The following is a 22966-nucleotide window of genomic DNA, read 5'->3' on the forward strand; positions in this document are numbered from 1 at the left end:
TTCCTTTGCTTTCTTTGAAAAAAGAATTATCAGTAGTATTTCTGCTTTGGAATCTGTAATGAGTAAGTTTTTATTATCAGAGAAATTTGGCTAATTGTTTTTTCTTCCCGATTTCCTTAGAAATCCTAAGTAATGCACTGAAGAGAGGAGAGATCATTGCAAAGCAGGGAGGAGGTAGGAAACACTTAGTTTGATGTTTTGATTTTGAGAAGAGGCTGTTAATGGGGGACAGCCTAACGGTATGACAAACCCCTCTGATGCAGACTGCTCAGGGTGGGAGCCGGCTCTACCTTTTCCTAACTGTGTGATGTGTGGCACGTGGCTGAACCTCCCTGTTTTTATGTTAAGTCACATGTAAGATGTGATATAATAGTACCTGCCTCAGAGAGTTGTGAAGAATTGAGCCTGTGTGTGTTTGTGTTGTGTTGTATGTGTTGTTAGCCTTGTCTCTGTTACTGCACTGATGTAGTTTGATACTGCTAACGTATCCATTCCTAAAAGTGTTTTCTCCTACCTGACTATAAAACAAAATAAATGCATAGCATGTGCTTATTAAAATGTGCAAATATACTGAAAGATTCAGAAAATGATAACAAAAGTCTTTATCTGCAGGCCCATCACCAAGCAGGAAGAGCTGGTGTGTACCCTCCTGGGGTACAGTTTAATGGGCATTTAGAATGTCCTCTGTAGCCAGGGCACATCTGTGGGGACTGCTTGCAAGGCTCTGGTGGGCACTTTCTTCCTGGTCCTCTGCTATGGGCATTAGGTGCTGCCCTCCTTCCTGCTGCTCTTGGGCAAGCTCCTTTTTCTCTAATGAAGTGAAGAAGTTAGTTTTGGGCCCATTCTGCTCAGATTCTTATCATTCTTCACATTAGGCTTCATTTGGCCATGTGGTATACTGCTTTTCAGCTAAGGAAACTGGCCTGGAAAGAGGGAGGTGGGGTGACTGTGCCAGGTTGCAGCCTTGGTCAGTTACAACCAGTTACAGAAGTTTCTGGGTGTCCTCTTCCTGCCTTTGCATGTGGGTTTGAACTGCATGGGTTATAACCGTAGAGCTGGCGCTGCCTGGACCTTGAGCTCTGAATTGGGGAAGTGCTGGGCCGTGGCATTGGCTTTGGTGCTGGGCCAGTCACACGCATCCAGTACTGCTGACCTACCTGTGCCTCTGGCAGGTCCACCCCACAGTGTGTCAGCCTCTTCCCTCCACTACCAGCGAAATAACATTCAGCTAGCAATTTCTCTGATAGTGTAAGGTCCCTGGAAGTGGACACACATTTGTCCCCACAGGAGCCAAATGGGCGGTCTCTTTGTTCCATTTGTTTCTGCTTATTCACATGGCTATGTCATTGCTTCTCTGTGTCCGGGGAGAGCTAAGGAAATGCAGGCTGGACCTACAGGGCTTTTTGGGGTCAGGTTGGGAGAGAACCAGGGTGTGGTGAGTGACCGTGAGTTTTAGTCCCCACATAACTACTGCCCCCTGCTTGCATCAAGTAATTGTGTCCTCAGCATTGCTCTATGTGTGGTGAAGGGAAGCTGCACAGGAGTGTAGTGTGTGACCCAGAGTTTGCCACAGATCCAGCACCCCAGAAACACCATAGAGGTGTGTTCTTTTTAGGTTTTTAGATTGTGCTGTGGAAATTTCATGTGTGTCATGCAGTAGGAAGAACGTTGGTTAGGACCCCTGTGAACTAATTTCCCAGTTTTAGCATTTGAGAGTGTCTGCATGTTGATGGTCTGTGGTTGAACTGCAGTACCCAGCTGTGGCACATGTGTCCTGATACCCCTGTGTTCTGTATCCCTATTTCAGGTGGAGGAGGTGGCAGCGTCCCCGGGATCGAGAGGATGGGCCCTGGCATTGACCGCATTGGGGGGGCCGGCATGGAGCGCATGGGCGCCGGCCTGGGCCACGGCATGGATCGAGTTGGCTCCGAGATGGAGCGCATGGGCCTAGTCATGGACCGCATGGGCTCTGTGGAGCGCATGGGCTCTGGCATTGAGCGCATGGGCCCCCTGGGTCTCGACCACATGGCCTCCAGCATCGAGCGTATGGGCCAGACCATGGAGCGCATTGGCTCTGGAGTGGAGCGCATGGGTGCCGGCATGGGCTTTGGCCTGGAGCGCATGGCCGCGCCCATCGACCGCGTGGGCCAGACCATTGAGCGCATGGGCTCTGGTGTGGAGCGTATGGGCCCTGCCATCGAACGCATGGGCCTGAGCATGGAGCGCATGGTGCCCGCGGGCATGGGGGCCGGCCTGGAGCGCATGGGCCCCGTGATGGATCGCATGGCCACTGGCCTGGAGCGCATGGGCGCCAACAACCTGGAGCGCATGGGCCTCGAGCGCATGGGTGCCAACAGTCTTGAGCGGATGGGCCTGGAGCGCATGGGCGCCAACAGTCTCGAGCGGATGGGCCCTGCCATGGGACCAGCCTTAGGTGCTGGCATTGAGCGAATGGGCCTGGCCATGGGAGGCGGTGGAGGTGCCAGCTTCGATCGCGCCATTGAGATGGAGCGTGGAAACTTTGGAGGAAGCTTCGCAGGTTCCTTTGGTGGAGCCGGAGGCCATGCTCCTGGGGTGGCCAGAAAGGCCTGCCAGATATTCGTAAGAAATGTAAGTGACTCTAAGAAGCCCTCACATGGTTAGGCATAGGAGAGGGTCAGTGGACCAAACACTGCATAGGAGAGGGTCAGTGGACCAAACACTGGTAGGCAGCAGGGAGCTGGGCATCATAGAGAGCAAGTCTTGTTTGTCTCTGACCCAGGACAGGGGTGGAGGGATGCTGGAATGTGAGGATTGAAGGCAGGAACAGTGGTCCTGACATGCCAGGGGATGAAGCAGGGGGTGGAAGACACTGCTTTCTCAAACCTTGTGATTCAGAGAAGGGAAGCCTTACATGTAGTACCTTGGCCAATGGAAACTGCTGTTGGGAGGTTCTGTGGTCAATCTCTTCCCCCTCCCCTCCCCCCCCACCTCCCTTACTCCTGTGAACTCTGCTCTCTGGCTTTCCATCTGCCAAGGACAGGGAACTGGCTCTGCCCCTCCAGAACCTCATTCCAGATACAGTGAGACATTCTTGCCATGTGTATATACAGGGGCTGCATGGTGAGACGCTCATGGGAACTGCTAGAGATGGTGTACACTAGGCGAGCACTCTGCCCTTGGTGCCACCCCCAAAGAAATGGGTTGAACAAGTCATCCTCATAGATGGTTGGGATATTTTTACTTTAGACTTGGTTGAATTGCACATTAGTGTACCTCTTTTTCCCCTCAGCTCCCATTTGATTTTACTTGGAAGATGCTAAAGGACAAATTCAACGAATGTGGTAAGTGTGAGAAAGGGTCTATAGGCGTTTTCCTGTGTTGTGGCTTGTTGGTGATGCTTGGGTCCACAGCAGACCCTCCTAGTCGCCCCAGCTGCTATCCATCAGCTATGGCACTGGGCCTCATCATTGTTCTGTGTCCCAGGATGTGTTAGGTGACATGCACCTGTGTTTCTTCCCTTCCCTTTGAGAAAGATCTTGCCAAGTCACCTAGGTTGGGCTTGAACTCTCAGTGCTCAAATTCAGCCTCCTGAATAATGGGATTACAGCTGATTATCACTATACTAAACCTTTTAGAGTTTTTGAAAGGAGGTAGAGCTATCTCCTATAGATGAGTCACACAAAGCAGCCTTCCTGGGGTCACATGGTTTTACAGATAAGAATCTCATGTGAGACCAGGTTGCTTTCTCCCATAGAGCTGCTAGTGTGGCTGAGGGTCTCTGATGACCATTTCTTGGCATACCAGACCACCTTTCTGGAAGGCTTCTTTTGTGGCTGAAATTAAGCTTAAATCTCTTCACCCTCTGGTGTGAGCCCAACTTGCATCACTGCTGCCCTTCTCAGCTGTGTGTGCCCTGGGCCGTCTTCTCACTTCGTGTTCATAGGGCTTAGCTCAGGTTTCACCACTTGCTGCTTCTCCTTGGCCTTGGCTGGGGGAAGCTGTTGTCAGAACTGCTTTCCTGCCCATTTCTTCCCCTCTCTTCCACTATAGTTTCCCCATCACACTCCCCCCACCCACCCAGAAGGTGTGCACACACCACAGCCCTGGGGAACTTGTCCTGCCACCCTCTTAAGCTCCTCTTGTCTTTCAGCCTGAGCTACAAAGTGCCAGCATTCCTGGCAGAAAGTCCTGCTGAGTTTCTACCAAAATTCTTTGGGACCTTGACCATGAGACACCCTTTGGGGGAGGTCTCCTGGTGGAGGTGGTGGCACTAGAGGGCTGGGGTCCCCTGCCCTTGACTACATTGTCCTGTCCCTGGCTTCTAATGAGTGTGGAACAGCTCCTTGGGCTTGTTGGGGCAGCACAGAGGGGCAGTTGAGTCAGAGATGGAGTCTCTAAAGAACTCATATAGCCCTAGGTCGCTGGTACATCCTAGAGCATAAAGGGAGTTTTTGACGTGCCCAGGAAGGCCTATTGATAGCAGGCAAGACTCTCATTCTGCCCACAGAACAATGGCAGCGTGGCTGAGGTTGTGTGAACGTTCATGCTTCACATGCTTGGCCTCCCCTTTTGACTCTTTATTACTAAAATCCATCAGGTGAAATGGAGCCCATTCTCAGGCTGGGCTCTGGTTTGTCTGACGCGTGTGGTCTCTTCTTCCTTCCCTGTGCTAGGCCACGTGCTGTATGCTGACATCAAGATGGAGAATGGGAAGTCCAAGGGGTGCGGTGTGGTTAAGTTTGAGTCGCCAGAGGTAGCCGAAAGAGCCTGCCGGATGATGAATGGCATGAAGCTGAGTGGCCGGGAGATAGATGTTCGAATTGATAGAAATGCTTAAGCGGTTGCCTTTTTTAAACATCAATACCAGACCTCCGAATTTGTATTTTTTCTTGTTAACCATTTTAATTTGTTGGCTGGATGTATAAAGATGTTTAAAAAATTCAGTTGCTTTTTGGGGTAATTTGAATTACTTTTTTAATGACTGGGGTTCCATTTGACTGTTTGCATTGAGATTGCAATGTGCACAATTGTTTTTGTAGTTGTGGCATCTTGACATCGAATATGACTTTGATAATAAATACCAGTTCCTGAGAGCAAGTGGCCTTGTGTGTGTGTTGAGGCAGCCATCTGACGTTTGGAGGGCTGGGCCCTTGAGTTATCTTTCTCTTTCTGGGTTTGTGTGGACTGTGCCTGGGAGGGACCAGGGTCATGTCTGGGTTAGGAAAACTCCTGTGTGAGCCTCATTCTAGGGGGACTTTGACTGCAGTGCTGGCTGTAGGACAGCCCTGAAAGCCACCTGTCTCATGATGTTCTCTGTGGCCAGTCTGCTCTTTCTGCTGAACAGTGGCAGTTTCCATCAGAGATTGGGGTGAACTTGATACCATGGCCCTGGGCATCTGGAACTCTACCTGTCCCCAATGGCTCTCAGAGACATCTGCTGAGGGCTACCACTTGTCCTGGAGTTGAGCATGTGCTGTCACCTGCTCTGGCTGCTGGCTTCCTCCTCACCTTCAGGGCTGAGAGGAGACAACCTCTTCCCCTCCCATACCCACCTCTGCTTCACAGGGGTCTGCTCCTCGGGGAGTGCTAGTCTTAACAGGAGAGGAAAGACAGGAAGCAAGGATTGCTTTAAGGAGGAGTTTTATGTGATCGCTGGGCACCTGAGCAGCCACCTCTGCCAAGCTGGGGGACCCAGGGCTCCTGTGTTAGTAGGTGGCTGGGTGGGTGGTCCTGGGACCCACCTGTGGGCCTATTGTGCCCTGGGAAATGGTTGGTTGTCCAGAGGATCTGCAAGGAAGGATGACTTCCAGTTACCCTTCTCTCCAGAGGCATAGCAGTGGACAGCCCCTCAGCCCCTTGGGAGTCACCACAGTCCCCTCCCACCAGCCGGGAGTCTACATACCCCAGAAGCCAACATCGTCATACACCTCCGTTTCCCTGAGAGAGCACAGTTGGGTCAGTGGGGGCCCTGTTGGCCCATCCCTCTGTCCCCCCAACCCTCCTTTTCCCCAATCACCATCAGGCATAGCAATACTCACAGAGGCAGCAGTGCGGTCCTGGGCACATAGCCATCTGAAGAGGGAGAGGCATGTGAGTCAGTGATTTGTGGCCTGGGGTGTCCTCCATGCTCCTCCCTCTCTGGGGCACCTGGTCCACTCACACTTGCCCTTGGGGTCCCGGCACAGCATCTCTTCCTTGTTGGTAAACTCGATCACCTCCAGGATCTCTCCACGCCGGATCCCCAGGTGCTTGCCACCCCCGCGCCTGGTCTTAGCATTGGGGTCGATCATCATCCTTGTGTGAATCACGATCTCACCTTCAAACTGGGGAGGAAGAGAGAGGTGGTACTGCAGCTACCTCCCATTCTGGCCTCAGCTCTCCCAGGACTCTCAACTTGGCTTTGTGGTCATACCTTGAACTTCTTCCGGAACTCCCTCTCTGCCTTCTCTGCCTTTCTGATCTGCTTCAGCTGCTTCGGGTCCATGGATGGTAACTGCTGTGATGGTGAGGCCTTCTCTTTCCTGATGTTCCCCCCGACCCCCCAAATGGGGTGATCATTAGCAAGAAGTGTTCCTCTCAGAGTCGGAGAGCTCAGCCCCACCCCACTCTGTGTATCATGAGTACCTGAGCTCTGGCTCTTGCAGTGGCCTCTTGGTTGCTGGGTGGGTAGATACCACTTTATCTGGTGACAGTCAATACCGGGTCAGAATAAAGATCCTTGTGCGCCTCCCCCCCCCCCCCCGCCCCCCATCAGCACCTCTCTATCCTAGTGGTAGATCTGGAGTGAGGCTGCTCTGTGTCTGATCCTTTTTTATTTTTTGGTCGGTCCTGAACTCGGCCTGGGGCGCTGTTCCTCAGCTCTTCAGCTCAAGGCTGTCACTCTACCACTAGAGCCAGAATACCACTTCTGGCTTTTTCTGTTTATGTGGTGCTGAGGAATTGAACCCAAGGCCACCTTCCCAGCCCCTATCTGATCCTTTTCTTGGCCTCTTCAGGGCTCCCTGGTTCTAATGGGTTGACTGACATGGATCAGACATGAGGGAATGGCTCTACATGCTAACCCATCTGACCCTCACAGCCATCCTTTGGTGCCAGTAGGTGATACTGACATTTGTAGTTTGCTACTGCACAAACAAAGGCTAAGAGAAGTCAAGCAGCTTGTAGGGTCACCTAGTAAGATTGCTTTGTAGGTAGGCTGTTTTGCTTCTGTCTCCTGGAGTGGGCTGGGAATTGTAATGAGATGGGGGTCAAAAAAAGAAGGAAGCCAGGCACCAGTGGCTTACACCTGTAATTCTAGCTACTCAGGAGGCTGAGATTTGAGGATCATGGTTTGAAGCCAGTAGACTCTTTAACTCCAGTTGGAAACTTCTCTCCAATTAACCACCAAAAAGTCAGCAGAGCTCAAGTAGTAGAGCACTATCCTTGAGTGAAAAAACTTAGGGACAGTGCCTAGTCCCTAAGTTCAAGCCCAGAACTGGCACCAAAATAATCAAAAGAAAGCTCTCATCTGTCATACTAGCTCCTTGGGAGACTGAGATTTGGAGATGGGGATTCAGGTCCAGCCTGGGTAGAAAACTTAGCAAAACTCAGCCAAGATCTGGATGTGGTGGCCTATACTTGTTACCCTAGCTACAATAGGGAGCCTGGCATAAGCGAATTTCTGTTGCAGGAAGTGAGATCCTATCTCTACAACCAGGAAAAAGTAAGAGTGTCTGTCTAGCCATTATAAACCCTGAGTTCAAACCCCAGCACCACTAAAGGCAGCCATAGCCCATCTTTTTTTTTTTTTTTTTTTTTTGCGGGGGTCCGGTCGTGGGCCTGAACTCTGGGCCTGGGCGCTGCCCCTCAGCTCTTCAGCTCAAGGTTAGCGCTCTACCACTTGAGCTACAGCACCACTTCCAGGTTTTTTTTTTTTTTTTGCTTATGGGTGCTGAGGAATTGAGCCCAGAGCCTCAAGCATACAAGGCAAGCGCTTTACCACTGAGCCCCTTCCCAGCCCCCCATAGCCCATCTTTAAGGAGCTGCAGTGAGGTCGTAGCTTGCCCCTACTGACAGACTGGACAGGGTTTCTAGAACAAAGGTACAAAGTCCATACCACTTCCTGGCAATGGAATCAGGCTTCTGGGCATGTAGGCCCTGGTGGCCAAGGGTCTGGCTGCCAGCAGATACCTCTGGAACCCCAGGGGAGTGAGGGCCTTGAAGCTGAGGGCTGCTTTTACCAGCACTATAGCCTTGCCAGAGTGATACTGTCCAGGGACATTTACATCAGACCTACCCCGTTCCACCACTGCTGACCTTGGGCCCACCGACAGACCATCCAGGCACCTCTGCTACTGCTTCAAAGGCTGCCTGGCAGTAAGTAGGCTCCACCCAGGAGCTTGCAAAGGACCATGGTACCCTGAGCAGGCCACTCACTGCTGCCTTTCCCCAGGCCTGCTCATATTCTGGGAAGGGGTTGGGCCCTTCTGAGGAGTCCCTACTGTTCTGAGAACTGTGGGAAGAGCTGGGAGCCCTGGTCCATCTGACTGCTCCCCCTCTCCCCTCCCAATCTTTCAGTGAGAGGATCATTTTGAAAAAGCCAAAGCAAAGCCAAGAGAAGTAGTGCACGCCCAGAGTCCCAGCTAGTGATTGAGGCAGGTAGGAAGTTTGAGGGTAGCCCATGCAGTTAGTGAGAACCTGTTTCAAAAATACAGAGTAGCTAGGCTTGTGACTCAAGTGGTAATAGTAGCAGGCTCTGGGTTCAAGTCCCAAGTAGCTCAAAAAGTTTTTTGTTTTGGTGTTGATCTTGGGGCTTGAACACAGAACCTGGGCATTCTCTGTCTCTGAGCTTTTTTTTACTCAAGGCTAGCACACTACCCCTTGTCACAGCTCCACTTCTGGCTTTCTTGGTGCTTAATTAGAGATAAGAGTCTCAGATTTTTCTGCCCATGCTGGCTTTGAACCTTGATCCTTATATCAGCCTCCTAAGTAGCTAGGATTACAGATGTGAACCATTGGCACCCAGCAGTAAAATAAATTTAATTAAAAGTTAGTGCAGGCTTTGAGTGAGCATTCTCTGCCTTCCAGGAAGCCCCAACCTCCTGAGCAGGGAGAACAATGGGCTGTCACTGAAGCAGTCATCTGTTACAGGAAGGGAGGCCCTGGGCCTCTGAAGTATGAGTGGGGCCTGAAGGCTGCTGGAATAGAGGCCAGGGTGCTGGACTGTCCTCCCACACCCCCTAAAAGCAACCCCAGACCCAAGCCACAGTCTCCCTCAGTGGAAGTAGGAGGGGCCCCACCAGGAAGCTGTGCTAAGGATGTTGTAAGCAGCTTCTGGGGATTGCCCTGAAGTGAAGGGGCCCAGGAAGGAGGTGGAACTGGAGGATCTGAAGGTGGCCTGTTATGTACCAGGACCATGGGCTGGTGGGAGAAGTTGGGAGCCCTTCCCACTACCCCATCCTACCCCCTGCAGCTCTGGACAGCTGTGAGCTGGGCAAGTCTCAGATCCCAGAACTTGTGCATCAGTGACATGAGGGTGACACTGCCTTGATCAGGGTGGGGTTGGGGGCTGCAGCAGCAATGAAGCTCCTCGTTGTTGCCATGGAGATGCTGGTCTGCCCAACCCACCCTGTGACCTCTAGTGGCAAAGACTTAGGAAAGGGTCTTTTGGTATCCTAGGGATAGTTGTGTCTACCCTCCACTGCTATGCCCTGAGTCCAGTCCTGTGTTCTTGCTGGCATCTTATCCCCAATCACAGGGTGGCTCAACACCTCACATTCCCTGGTGCCAGTGGCTCACACCTGTCATTCTAGCTACCCAGGAGGCTGAGTTCTGAGGATCACAGTTCAAAGCCAGCCCAGGGCAGGAAAGTCCATGTGACTCTTACCTCCAATTAACCACTAAAAAGTGTTGTTATTAGCTGGTGGCCTCTGGGTTTCCCCTTTGTCACAGGCCAGGCCAGCAGCAGCCAGTGTGCCCTGGATCCATTGCCAACAGATGTGGGGTAGACAGTAGTATCCTTGTAAGGAACCCTTCCCTCCCTTGCCTTAGCTGCCTGGGCACCTGGCCCGCCAACAAACCTCTGCCCCTGGGGCCTGGGTCATCGGTGGATTCCACATTGTCATATAACTCATAGATCTCGTCAGGGTCCCTGCAAAGATACCAGAGATGAAGGGTGCCCCCTTCAGGACTACCCCTGGGCCTGGGCTCCCTTCCTCTCTGCACTCACTGTGGGGTGTTCTTTGGCTGTTGGGCTTGGGTTCCAACTGAAGAGCAGGTGGTCCTTCCAGCTGTGGGGGGAAAGAGACTGGGAGGATGGTGGCCCTGCCCCGGAGCCCCAGCCCCTCTCCCACCCGAGCTACCACCCTGACCCACCTGTGCCCGCTGCTGACAGTCTCCGAAAACTCTGGATATTGAGGGGGCCTGGGGGCAGTGGGGGCTTGACTGGAGGGGATCCCAGGCTGCTGGCAGGTGGCAGAGGCCTTCTCCGGGGTAGGTGTTGGGCTCGGAGGTCCTCTGACCTCCAGCGGGGGGTTCCAGCCAGACCAGACCCAGGGCTGGAGCCGGCCATGGCAGCAGGCAGCGAGCTTTCAGAAACCCAGCCGGGGAGTGGTGGCTTTCGAGGAAAACCCTTAAAGGGCTCTGACTGTGTGGGGGGCTTCTTAACCCCAGCATTGGGCTCAGGCTGTGAGAACTTGCGAGGTGACCCCTGGTGCTCAGGATGTGGAAACTTCCTAGGGAGCGAGCTGAATTCAGGCTCTGAGGAGGTCCTGGGGAGACCACCCGCCCCAGCCTGTGGGGGCTTCTTGGGAAGCACCTTGAGCTCCAGCTGCTGTGACCTCTTGGGAATCACACTGACTTGGGGCTCTGAGGAGGTCCTGGCCAGGTCACCAAACTCAGGCAGGTGGGGGGGCTTCCTGGGGAGGTCACTTGGCTGGGGCTGGGGTGGCTTCTTGGGAAACATACTGAAGCCCCCCTGTTGGGCGGCATGGGATTGGGGGTCATTGGTCTCAGGCTTCCAGGGGGGTGTCAGAGGGACCTCACTGGATTCAGACTGCAGCAGGAACTTCTTGGGGGACCCACTGGCCTGGGGCTGTGGAGACTTCCTGGGAGAGGTGCTAAAGTCAGACTGTGGGGAGCTGGGGTAGGGTTCACAGGGCCCTGGCTTTAAGGGGGACAGTGGGGGCCCCTGACTGAACTCAGGCTGTGGCAGTGACTTTCTGATGAGGCCTCCAGACTGGGGCTGAGGCGGCTTCTTGGGGAAGGTACTGGACTCAGCTGGTGAGGGCCTCTGGCTGGCCCCAGGGTGCTGAAACTTCTTAGGGAGTACACCGGGCCTGGGTTCTGAAGGGGGTTTGGCAGGATGGTTGAGCTGAGGCTGCGGGGGCTTTTGGCCAAGCGCAGGAGGCTCTGGCTGCGAGGGTTGCTTGGTCTCCCCGGCCTCGGGCTGCAGCGGCTTCCTGGAGACTCCACTGACCTCAAGTTTGCAGGGCTTCTTGGGGAACTCTGGGAACTCCGGGGACAGAAACTTCTTCTGGAGTTTGTTGAATTCAGGCTTTGGGGGTTTTGGGGGGAGGTCACTGGGCTGTGACTGAGAGACCTGGAACTTGGCTTGGAGGCTCCGAAAATCCTGATGGCTCCCCTGGGGGACATGGAGTATCAAGCTCGTTCACACAGAAGGGTGGGGAAGGTAAGAAACAGCACGGTACCCACAGAGGTGATGGCCGTAAACCATCACCCTCAACCTCTCCTTTCCATCAGGCTCCTGGGGTCAGGCTTGCCATGGCTCATCCTTGACCTCAGCTCTGGGCCCACTGACCCACTTTAGCTGTCACCCCCACCAGGACTTCTCTCCCAGCTGTCTCCCTAAAGTTGGTCTTCCTCCCAGTTGGTCTTAATGTTCCCCGAAGTCCTTTCTGTTCTAATTTCAAAATGCGTCCTGAATCAACCACTTCCTATTCTCTCTACCATCACCCCAGCTGGAGGAACCAACCCCGCCTCCCAGATTATAGTAACTGGCTTCTCTGAGTCTGCTGCCCCCACCCCAAGCTTGCTCAGTCCCCTCCCCCTTCCCCCACGGGAATTAGAGGAAGTCCTCACCTAGCCAGGAAAAGCCAAGATCCCTGAGTGACCCAGCTGTGCGTATATGACACCATGTATCAAACTTTACATGTATTGGTTTTCTGTATGTCTTGAATAGGTTTTATTTTTGTCTCTGTGTCTGTGTGCGTGTGCACACATGTGCTTCTGCATGCTGGTCTTGAGGATTCAACTCAGGGCCTAAATGCTCTCCTTGAGCTTTTTCTACTCAAGGCTGGCATTCTACTACTTGAGTCAACAGATCTATGTCTGACTTTTTGGTGGTTAATTGGAGGGAGATAAGAGTCTCATAGACTTTCCTGCCCAGGCTGGCTTTGAACCTTGGTCCTCAGATCTCAGCCTCTTGAGTAGTTAGGATTCCAGGCATGAGCCATCTGTGCCCAGTTTGATGAGGTTGATTTTTTTTTTCTATGCTATGCTGGGGATGGAACCCCCAGTAATTCATTCACATTAAGCAAGTGCTTTGCCTCTAGGCTACAACTTGAATTTCATTGCCTGGGGTTTTTGTTTGAGACAGGGACATAGGCCCGTGCTGAGATTACAGTCATTCATCACCACTTGACTGGGTAGTGCTGAGCACTGGTAGCTCTTCCCTGTAATCTCAGCTACCCAGGAGGCTGAGATCTAAGGACTGCAGTGCAAAGCTAGCCCAAGCAGGAAAGTCCATGAGACTCTTGTCACCAATGAACCAGCAAAAAGCCAGAACTGGAGTTGTAGCTGAAGTGGTAGAGCCATCAGCCTTAGAGCAGAAAAAGCCAAGCAAGAGTACAAACCAACTTGAGTTCCAGTTCTAATAGCAGTACGTGTGCATGTGTGTGTGTGTGCATGCGCACACACACCCCCCACCTCCACACAATAATTTAGTCTCCATCCACGCATGCAACCCTAGTTCCTCTAGCCTCCTGCAGAAGAGACTTGGCTCCTTTTAGCTGTCATCCAGTGCCTGGCATATAGTAGGTACTCACTCAGTATTCCATAAAGACAGAATACACGTATCAGTCACTGACACCCACGTTGTTCATGGGAGAGGTTCACAGTGGGCAGCCCCCTGGCTTCCGCACACTATTTAAGGACTTAGGATATTCCCTTTCAACTTCAGTTGGCCAGGTACTATGGGTTACAGACACAGATGCCCAAGAAAGCCCAGCCTCTGAGGATGCTCTGTTCCTGAGCCCTGGAACCTGGGCCCTCTCTTTACCTGGGACCAAGGAGAGGAAGGAGTAGGAGGGCAGATCTATATGCAGTCCTTGCCTCAGTTTCCCCATCCAGAGATTCAGGGGATCAGGCAGGCCTGTGGGAGAGGGCCTGAAGTGCTGCTCTAAATCCCTCAGCCTCAGTGAGTTAAAGCAAAGGCTCCTGGGTGACCATAGGACTACATAAGTCAGATTAACAGGTCACGATTTGGTGACTGGCTTGGGGAGAAAGGGAGCAGCAGCTAGTACATGACCCACTTAGTCACCTTCAAACAGGAAGCTTCTGCTCTGACCCCTGCCTCCTTTCCCAGGCTACCATCCACATTAACCAAGGGAGATCCTCCTGGGCCCTTAAGGTCAGACTGGGCTTAGGTTGCAGGAGCCTGGGTTGTGTCCCAGTTGCTTCCTACCTTTCCACCTTGGCCTGGGTTCCTCCTGGTTCTCTCAACGACTTGCCCATCCCACAACCTCGGGATACCCTCCAGTTCCCACCTGTTCCCTTTGCTTCCCGGCCATCGTAGGCCTCTCCTATATTCCCTGTTCCTGGAGACTCACCATGGCTGCAGGTAGGTGACGTGCCGCTGCTACAAGCTGCGCTGGTTGTGTCCAGGAAGTTAGTTAACTGTGGTTTTGGCTCTCCAGCCCAGCGCACAAGGTGGGGGCTGCTACCAGGGTGGGGAAAGCAGAGGAGGAAGGAAAGGAGGCGGAGACAGCACCAGTGGGTCCCCAGATCCTGAGGGGGCACTGCTGTTCCTCCTCACCCCCTATAGAGTCCCTGTCCTGCCTGCTACTCTCTGAGCACTAGTGCCTTTGGCAGTTGGTAATGTACCCCAGTCACTAGTACCTTGACTCTTTCCTGTCCCCTACACTCGTCCACCTTCATGTCCTGACCTCTGGGAAAGTGGAGAAACCCAGGTTATGGGGGTTGAAGGGATGATAAGGCCACATCTGTCTGCCCGTGTTGCTACATCTGCCTTATTTCAACACCGCTCCCTTTTAGCAAGACTTCCTGGTTAGGGACAAATGTCAGGCCAGGGCTGGTGCCTAGGACAGAGGGCTCAGCTAGGTTGGCAGATTTGGGGGTCAATGACAAGGTCAATAACCTTGATCCCAAAGAGGAAGGGGGTGGGTGTGAGGACACCCCAAGTTTCCACTGAAGGGAAATGGAAAGAGGAGAAACGCCAGGACAGGAGAGCAGGAAACCAGTTGAGCTGTGCTCTGGGAAGCGTGGGAAGAGCGGATGAAGGCAGTGAGACCCAATGGAAAAGTGGGCGAATCCTGACTGCAAGGCTCAGTCATAGCAGAGGGGACTGTGGAACCCCGGTTCTCAGTTTGGCTTGAGCAAAAGTAGGGGTGGGGGTGCATTTTAGCCCCTGGCCAGGTGACTTCAATGTACAGCTGAGTTGTGAGGTGCTAGTGTCCCTGGAGTTACCCTGAGATCTCGGGAAAGAAGAGCTTCTGGCTCAGGTGGTCAGTCAACTTCCAGGTGGTATGGGGACCTCATTTAGAGCAGGAAAACAAAAAACAACAAAAAAAAAACCACAGAAGACCCTTGGGAACAAATCCCATGAGAAGGATCCTGCCTAGGCCAGAAGGAAGGAGAAAGCTTGAGCTTTGTTTTTACAGTTTTATAAGAGCATAGAGCTCCGTGCCAGTGGCTCAGGCCTCTAATTCTAGCTACTCAGTAGGCTGAGATCTGAAGATCAGGGTTTGAAGCCAGCCCGGGCAGGAAAGTCTGTGAGACTTACCTCTAATAAAACACCAGAAAACCGGAAGTGGTGCTGTGGCTCAAGTAGTAGAGCGCTAGCCTTGAGCTGAAGAGCTGAGGGACAGCGCCCAGGCCCAGAGTTCAGGCCCACGACCGACCAAAAAAAAAAAAAAAAAGAACAAGCAAGGATTGTCCAGGATCATCCGTAACATGTGAAACCAAAGCAAGGTAAAGAGCTGAATGGCAGCTCTCTCCCCAGCCTCCAACTCCTTGGAACTTGGTGGGGGACGGTGCAGGGCCCGGCCCGGCCCAGCCTCTCGGGCGCGCAGCGCCTCCCCGCGGAGCATCTGGGGCTTTGGCGGCGGCTTCCTGGCTGGGGCCCGACAGCGCAAAACGGACTGGAGGGTGGGCCAGGGACCGCCTGGAGGGGACGGGGAATCCTCGGGACGCCAGCCGGGATAGGAGCTCGACGCAGGGGTGGGGGCGCGCCAATTCCTCTGCCGGCCGCCTCCGGGGTAACCGAACTCCGGGCACCTGGCGGCCGCTCAGCCAGGTACTGCCCCGCTCATTCCTTCCCCACCCTAGGCCGCGCTCCCGGTGGGACGACCGCGGCAGTGGGCCAACTCAGTTTAGGGGGCACAGGACACTGGGGGCGTCCCAGTTTGGCCAGGAGAGACCATAAGGCTGCCCAGGGGAGCGAAAGGTGGACTGCTGTGGCCTTTCGTAGTCAGGGTGCGGCGGGAGCTGCGCAGGCCGCCTAGATCCCTGGTTCTCTCGGTGGGTAATTGACGGGAGGGGAGCCTCCGTGAGCAGGCTGGGGCGCAGCATAGTCCCGATCTGGGGGTGGGGTGGCCAGCTGAGGAAATTTATGGGCAAGAGGAGTTCCCAGGGGCCACTGGTGCCCTAGAGCTGGGCCGGGGCGATCCTGTACCCAGGGATGAAGTAGGGGACTGGACACAAGCTAGATCTCCAGGTGTGCTGGGCCAGGATTTTCTCCTCTGTGGGCAACTGGCTGGCACCCCTCGCCTCACCATCTGTACAGTGGGCCCCTTGTCACCCCTCCCCCCACTCCGTTCTTGAGAGGGTCCTAGGCAGCCAGAGGGGGGAGTCACTGGTAGCAGGGGAATCACTGAGCAGATACTGCCCAAGGCCCTTCCTCTACTCATTCTGGCTCCCTGATACATATATACCTACGTGTGTACATGCGCATTTGTGCTAGTCCTGGGACTTGAACTCAGGGCCTGGGTGCTGTCCCTTGGCTTTTTCACTCAAGGCTGGCACTTTACCACTTGTGGCCACAGTTCCACTTCTGGATTTGGTGCTTAACTGGAGGTAAGAGTCTCACAGGCTTTCCTGTCCAGGGTGGCTTCACACTTCAATCCTCAGGTCTCAGCCTCCTGAGTAACCAGGATGACAGGAGTGAGCCAGCAAGTGTCCAACCTCTGAGACTTTTAAAATAAATAAAATCCTGGGAGATTCCATAGCGTCTGGGTAGTGGGCATGGAGCTGAGGACCTGGGTCCCGGGGTTGAGGCGATCGGGTGGAGGGTGTGGGGCACGGGTCCTGTACCCAGTTGGAGCCACCTGGAGGTGCAGCTTCCATGTCGTGAGTGCCCCGATTTCACAAAGCGCCTGTCCGTCCACTGCGCGTCAGGGGCAAGGGACCCACACACGGCACAGGCTGGCTCATGGCGCCTCTTTATTGTCCCCACCCCCTCAAGTTACAAAAATCCCCACACCCTGCCACCCACCCCCGCACAGCGGGGCGGCGTTTCAAAGCTGTGGGACCCTCACCCCCCACCCCTCACAGCATCCGTGACACTTTAGGTGCAAGCGGGGGTCGGGTCTGGGTGGGGCAGAGGAGGGGTTGCCGGAGCCTCGGCCCCGCCCCCCGCTCCTGGCTCCCCGCATTCCTCGGCCTTACCCTCCGGGGCGTGGGGGCGCTGTGGCCCCGGGGCAGCCAGGGCGCCGGGGCGGTGGTCCCGCAGGTGCAGGGTCATGGCAGGCCGCGAGGCCGTGGAGAAGGCGCACTGCATGCAGGAGTAGCGGCCGCGCGTGTGCTCCCACACGATGCGGCTCGGGGCCGCGCTCCCTGCGGGCGGGCAGGCAGGCAGGACCCCCCGGTCAGCCACGGACCTCGCCCCGCGAGGACCTGTCCCCCAGGGACGATCAGACCCTCCCTGCGCCGTCCCACCAGCTCCGGGGCCGAGCGGGGCCAATGTCCCGATCGGGGCCAATGTCCCGATCGGGAAGGACACTAGGTCTGGCAGATCCGAGCCCCCCCCCCTTCCCTGCCCGGGACTCCACGAAGGGAGGGGGGGAAGGACCGCGCCGAGGTGAACGGAGCACAACTTTTACGCAGGAACGCCGGCGCAGATGAAGGTGTAGCTGCCAGTGATTTTAAAGGCAAAATCGTGTATTTTTAAAGGGTGACATTTCCGTTCACCTGGAAGGGAGGGGGGGGCGGGCGCCGCGGCCTCCCCGTTTCCAAAGGGCCCCGCAGGGCGCAGGAGAAAAAAGCAAAAACAAAAAACCCAGTAAGCCCCATCCGCCCTCCCTGGTGGTCACCTGCACGCACCTGAGGGCGCGTCGGGGCCGCCCTGGGGTCTCCGGGGGCTGCCGCCAGCACCTGCAGCGAGGGGTGGGTCAAAGTTGGGGTTCGGGGGAGCCAGGCCTGCCCTCCCTCCGGGCAGCCTCCTCCCCCGCCCCGCACTCACCTTGGCTCTTCTTCCAGACGGCGGCGCTGGAGGCTGGCGGTCCGGGGGCGGCTGCCAGGAAGGGGCGCAGGCGGGGCGGACTCACGCCAAAGGGCGCGGGGTTCAAGTAGGGTAGGAATGGCCCGGTGGAGGCCGGGGTCGTGAAGGGTTCGAGCAGCGGGAAGGGCAGGCCCGGCGCGGACGCGGGATCGGACTCCGAGGCTCGATCCGACGCAGGTGGCTCCTTGTCCAGCGCCGAGGGTGGCGGCGGCGGGGCGGGGCTCTGCGCATGCTCCGCGCACACGTGCAGGTGCTTGAACAGCGAGCGGTGCGTGCGGAAGCGCAGGAGGCAGTTCTCACACCTGGGGGCGGCACAAGGCGAGGGGGAAGGGGCCTGACCACCACTATCTGGGGACCTGTCCTGGGGAGGAGGGAAGCTTACCCTGAGTCCCCCCCACACACACCTCCACTGTTGTTTTGACCCTTCCACCCATCTCCAGTTCACAGTGCTGGGAAAACGCTTAAGGAAGCCTCAATTATTTTCCTACTGGTGTTTACACATGAAGTCCGGGCCTGGGCGCTATCCCTTAGCTTTTTTTTTTTTTTTCTCCAGGCTAGCCCTCTAAGCACATCACCACTTCCGGCTTTTTGGTTGTTAACCGGAGATAAATCTCTTGGACTATTCTGCCCCAGCTGGCTTCAAACTGAGATCCTCAGATCTCAGCCTCCTGAGTAGCTGGGATATAGGGGCGGGGGGGGGGGGGGCACTAGTGCTAGGCCGGAAGCTTTCATCTTTAGGGGGTCAGGTTTTCTACTTGAGAGGTGAAGAGGAGCTGGATGATCAGTCACGAAAGCCCTGACCCATTTGTGTCCCCACCCAGTTCACATTTTTTGTTTATGATAGGGCAGGGCCTCCCCACAGCCAGACAAAGGGGTGAAGATCTGGATTGTGCAGTTGGGGTGCTCAGGGTCTCACTTGAAGTAGCGATTGGGCTTGTAATGCAGTTTGCCATGGGCCACCAGCTCCTGCATGCTGGGGAAGATCTCTGAGCAACTCATGGCTGAGCAGTGGAAGAGCTTGCCTGGTAGGGGCAGAGACAGAGTTTTAAGAGTGCAGTGGTCAGGGCTGACCCTGAGGGCTCCACCTGCCTCCCACCACCTACCCTGACCCTACCTTCCAGTGACTGTGTAGGTGGGCAATGGGTCCGGAGATGCTGTGCCAGTTCGCGAACGCTGGGGAAACTGAGGCAGCAGCCAGGGCTAGAACAGGGTATTTGTTTTCCTGCAGGACAGGTGGGGGTGTGTGTGTCACTAATCCTTCCCTTATTGACACGTCCTAAAACATATCCCCAGGGCTCTACATAAGCCCCCTCCATCCAGACTGAACAACCAGAAGGAGGGGCCTGATTAGCCCCACTCATTACTGGAGCCAACCCTGGCATACACTTGGCGGCTCAGTACGTGTTGAGACATTCCTCAGATGGAGATAGTCTACACTCCTCACTGATATTGTTTCAAGACCTGTGATTAATTACCCGGTTTACCCCGTCACAGATCACCTGCTGGAGGGCGTCGTCTGGGAGGCCGCAGGTCCTCATTGGTTACGGAGCCGGGGCCAGGGACCGGGGAGGCAGCCTGCAGTCCACAGTCCCACACTGGGAGTGTGGCTGCAGGGTCCGGGCCTGGCTCCTCCTCCATTGAAGAGGAGTCTCCGGCAGCCACATCCAAGGGCAATACCTCCTTGTTGGTTTCACCGGAGCTGGGCTCTGCAGTGGCCAGCATGTCCGGGCTGGGCCCGGACTGTTCCTTCTCCTGGTGGTAGTAGTGGCGGAGAGAACCAGTGTGGATTCAGGGTTTGCTTGGGCCAATCACAGAACATCTCCCACCCCAAAGGTCCACCCGCCTCAACATTCCTGAATTCCCCCAGGCAAGCATCACCCATCATCCCGCATTCTAAGGAGTCACCAGCAGGAGGGGGAAAGGGAGAGTTAGGGTGGATCCAGGCCCGGCCTCCTAAATCCTCGGTGCGAGATTAAACGTGAGAAGCATCGCCTCCACGCCAATCCGGGCAGGAGGAGGCGCCACAGGGAAGGGGCGTGTCTTAGAGGCAGTGGGCGGGGCCGAGACTGTGGAGGCGGGGCTTTTCCCTGGGCGCGACTAGGAAGAGGCTGGGCAGAGTGGCCGGGCATGAGCTCTGTTCAATGAACGTGTAGGTGAGGAGGACCCGGATGTGTGAGGTTTAGGGGCGGAACGTCAAGCCTGGTGGGCGTAACCCACGCCCAGGCGAGGCCCGGAAGTAGGCGCAGGACTCTCGCTTAGTGACAACCCAAAGCGGGCGGGTGCCCGGATGTGGGGGCGGGGTCGGTCGGAGGGTGTGTGCGGGATAGGGCCGATCCCTGCCAATCCCCACTGCTCCGCCGCGCCCGCGCCCCGAGCACCGCGCTCACCATCTTCCACTCAGCTAGACTTCTTGCTTCCGAGGTTCCAGAGGTTCTGGCTCAGACGACGGCGATTTCTTCAACGAGGCGGCAGCTCGCGCTCGGGATCACGTCGGCGCCATTTTTTTTGTCCCCCAGCTCTCGCGAGAGTAGGGGCGGGGCTTGCGCTGGGCTCTCGGCCAGGGGGCGTGGCAAGAGGCCGCCGTCCACCTAGACTAGGGTTTGGATTTGCGAACTGGGCACCTTTGCTTAGCGTGGGGCTTGAGCAAGTTCCTGCCCCAAGGTCCTCACCTGCAGAACCTCCTTCATCCCCTCCCTCCCGGCTCCCCATCACCAGCCCTCGCCATTTTTCTTTTTATCTTCTCTTTGGTTAGATTTCCGTGGACGCTGTTCCTGAGCCTTATCAAGGCTGGCGCTCTACCATTGAACCACAGTTTACTTCCGGCTTTTTGGTGGTTAATTGGAGATAAAGCGTCTCACGGACTTCCCTGCCTGGGCTGGCCTTGAGCCCCGCAGATCCTGATCTCAGCCTCCTGAGTAGCTATGATTACAGGCTTTGAGCCATGTCCTTGCCTGGCCAAGGACAAATATAAACTATGTGTATGTGTAGTGCATTTCTATCTATATTCTTAAAAAGCAACACATTGTTTTTCTTGTTTTAGACAGGGTCTAAGCTCAAATGCAGTGTGCTTCTGCCTCAGCTTCCCAAGTGCCAGAATAAGAGACTTGTGATACTACCCCAGGCTACACAGATGATTTCCATACCAGGTGGAAGGGTGTGTATGTGAAGGCTGGTGCAAGATAGGGGAAGATTGGGTGAGGCTTAGAAGAAACGGAGCCCCCAAGGAAAAGAGAGAGGAGGGGCTAGATTTTAAAAATGAGTCCACAGGATGTGGGGTTGAGGGTTGAGTGGGGCCAAGGTGATGGAGGTTTGCAATCTGAAGCTGCCTGTAACCTACATTTATACAGCTGTCTGTTAGTATGCACCAAATTCACTCTCCATCCCCAGTACCCAGCCTGACATCCATTCATCCACCCTGCCTAGAAGGTTTTTACTTCTTGCCAGTGGGTACCCTCATGGCATTGAGGCCCACAGTGCTGAGAGGGGAAGGCAATCTTTATGGTGATGGAAAAGAAAGGAAATGGAAGTTTGATTCCTCCATTTCTCCCTCTTCCTTTTTCTTCTTCCAGTGTTGAGGGTGGACCTGGAGCCTCTCATGCTAGGTAAACATTCTACTACTGAACTATAGCCCCAGTCCCACCCCTATTTTCTCTTCTGTACCCAGGAAAGGCCCAGCTGATGGGCGTGATGGCTCACATAGTCCTCCCCCACCCTCTGCTCACCTCCAGGTCTTGCACAGAGAGAAACACAGTGGTGGTTGCTCAGCAGAGTAAAGAAACTCGAAGACACCAGGCACTGGTGGTTCAATCAGGGCAATCTAGCTACTCAAGAGGCTGAGATCTGAAGATCATGATCCAAAGCTAGTGGGGCAGAAAACCCTGAGAGAGTTGATTTCCAATTAACCAGCAAAAAGCCCAGCTGGAGGTGTGGTAGAGGATCAGCCATGAGAAAAAAAAGGCTGATCAAACAGAAGGCTCTGAGTTCAAGTCATAGTATACACATATACACACCCACACACAGAGAGACAGAAATGGAAAATGGAGAGGTCCTGGGACATTCCAGGGATCGTTAGGCAATTTTTCAAAATGATTGAGCAATAATCAAAAGTGCTGAGACCTAGCTAGTACCTGGGAACTTTCTGATGGATAGTCTTTCTGAGATCCATCACACCTCATTCTTTAGTGGGATAAGAGTGCCTTCATTACAAGGTGTCTGCCATCAAGAGCTATTGGGACCATTCCACTTTAGCCCTCCAATGCTTACCAAGCTTCTCTGCACCCCTTCTGTCCTGGTCCTGTCTCTCCCAGTCTGGCTGCTCTTTGAGGAGCTGGGTCTACAGGACATGACCAGAGTGGACATTGGTTCAAATTGGCCTTACAGAGAGCCCTAGAATGTGCAGACTCTAGTAGAACATCACCAAATGTCAGAAATGATTCTGACCCTAGTCCATCAAAGGCTGAGAGGGCACCAACAGAGTGGGGGACAAGAGCCAGAGGTGATCCATGGTGGCTTTGGGGGAGTCATTGGGATCTGCCTCCTTCCCCAGGGTCCACTTGGATCCCAGATGGGCTTGGGGGGCTTCAGATTCAAGGCCAACAACATTTACGTCATTTGGGATGCGATTTCTGAATAGAACTGGGGCAAATTCAAATATGAGTAAAAGCAACCCATATGAATGCTGGGCTTGACTGTGGAGTCTCAGGTAAGTGACTGAACCACTCTGAGCCTCTGGTTATCCACCAGTAAAATGGAAGCATTAGGAATGGTGCCATGGGAATCAGAAGGATTACCTGAGCCCAGATAGTCAGGGACAACTTGGGCAACATTGTGGGGGTCCTATCTCAGAAAAACAAAACACTGAGACAAAAAGTGTGGGGAGGGCATTTCAGTTCTCCCTTCACAGGATTAAAACAGTATCATCTTGGCTGGGCACTGGTAGCTCATGCCTGTAATCCTAGCTACTCAGGAGGCTGAGATCTAAGGATCGCAGTTCAAAGCCAGCTATTCAAAAACTGGAAGTGGAGCTGTGGCTCAAAGTGGCTCAAAGTGGTAGAGTGCTAGCCTTGAGCAAAAGAGCTTGAGGACAGCACCCAGGCCCTGAGTTCAAGTTCCACAACCAAAAAAAAAAAAAGAGAGACATCATCTTAGCCAGGTGCTGGTGGCTCATAGCCATAATCCCAGTTATTCAGGAGGCTGAGATCTGAGAATCATGGTTCAAAGCCAGCCTGGGCAGGAAAGTCTATGAGACTC

The 22966-nt window shown here is 54.5% G+C and overlaps 3 protein-coding genes across 9 annotated transcripts in view; 1 reads left to right on the top strand and 2 right to left on the bottom strand.

Moving 5' to 3' along the window:
* Nucleotides 1–5075, top strand: part of Hnrnpm (heterogeneous nuclear ribonucleoprotein M) — a 335755-nt gene extending 330680 nt beyond the window's left edge. For 3 of the 5 annotated variants that reach the window (XM_070002420.1, XM_070002423.1, XM_070002419.1), the window contains 4 exons: nucleotides 121–174; nucleotides 1808–2610; nucleotides 3272–3323; nucleotides 4656–5075. In XM_070002420.1, coding sequence (XP_069858521.1) covers nucleotides 121–174; nucleotides 1808–2610; nucleotides 3272–3323; nucleotides 4656–4819 — 1073 coding nt within the window. In that variant the 3' untranslated portion in view covers nucleotides 4820–5075. The remainder of the gene's footprint in view (nucleotides 1–120; nucleotides 175–1807; nucleotides 2611–3271; nucleotides 3324–4655) is intronic. The other 2 variants (XM_070002421.1, XM_070002422.1) reach the window with 1 other exon arrangement.
* Pram1 (PML-RARA regulated adaptor molecule 1) lies at nucleotides 5071–16215 on the bottom strand. 2 transcript variants are annotated; one of them, XM_070002425.1, is made up of 11 exons: nucleotides 16156–16215; nucleotides 13809–13918; nucleotides 10336–11602; nucleotides 10190–10250; nucleotides 10041–10111; nucleotides 6607–6664; nucleotides 6395–6503; nucleotides 6143–6305; nucleotides 6021–6054; nucleotides 5885–5919; nucleotides 5071–5769 (listed from the first exon to the last, which is right to left on the bottom strand). In XM_070002425.1, the coding sequence occupies exons 2-11, from the start codon at nucleotides 13809–13811 to the stop codon at nucleotides 5732–5734; spliced, it is 1839 nt and encodes a 612-aa protein (XP_069858526.1). In that variant the 5' UTR covers nucleotides 13812–13918; nucleotides 16156–16215; the 3' UTR covers nucleotides 5071–5731. The 2 variants fall into 2 exon arrangements, with proteins under 2 accessions (XP_069858526.1, XP_069858525.1); XM_070002424.1 differs by lacking the exon at nucleotides 16156–16215 and adding an exon at nucleotides 15002–15640 and having other exon boundaries at nucleotides 13809–13915.
* A 491-nt stretch (nucleotides 16216–16706) lies between these two features.
* Znf414 (zinc finger protein 414) lies at nucleotides 16707–20224 on the bottom strand. Of its 2 annotated transcripts, XM_070001880.1 has the most exons (7): nucleotides 20104–20224; nucleotides 19216–19468; nucleotides 18831–18938; nucleotides 18633–18738; nucleotides 17678–18018; nucleotides 17539–17589; nucleotides 16707–17052 (listed from the first exon to the last, which is right to left on the bottom strand). In XM_070001880.1, the coding sequence occupies exons 1-7, from the start codon at nucleotides 20104–20106 to the stop codon at nucleotides 16784–16786; spliced, it is 1131 nt and encodes a 376-aa protein (XP_069857981.1). In that variant the 5' UTR covers nucleotides 20107–20224; the 3' UTR covers nucleotides 16707–16783. The 2 variants fall into 2 exon arrangements, with proteins under 2 accessions (XP_069857981.1, XP_069857982.1); XM_070001881.1 differs by lacking the exon at nucleotides 16707–17052 and having other exon boundaries at nucleotides 17104–17589.
* Nucleotides 20225–22966: the final 2742 nt, after the last annotated feature.

The sequence above is a fragment of the Dipodomys merriami genome, unplaced genomic scaffold, assembly GCF_024711535.1.
Source record: "Dipodomys merriami isolate MVZ:Mamm:240054 unplaced genomic scaffold, mDipMer1.0.p SCAF_6, whole genome shotgun sequence".
Taxonomy (NCBI): Eukaryota; Metazoa; Chordata; class Mammalia; order Rodentia; family Heteromyidae; genus Dipodomys; species Dipodomys merriami.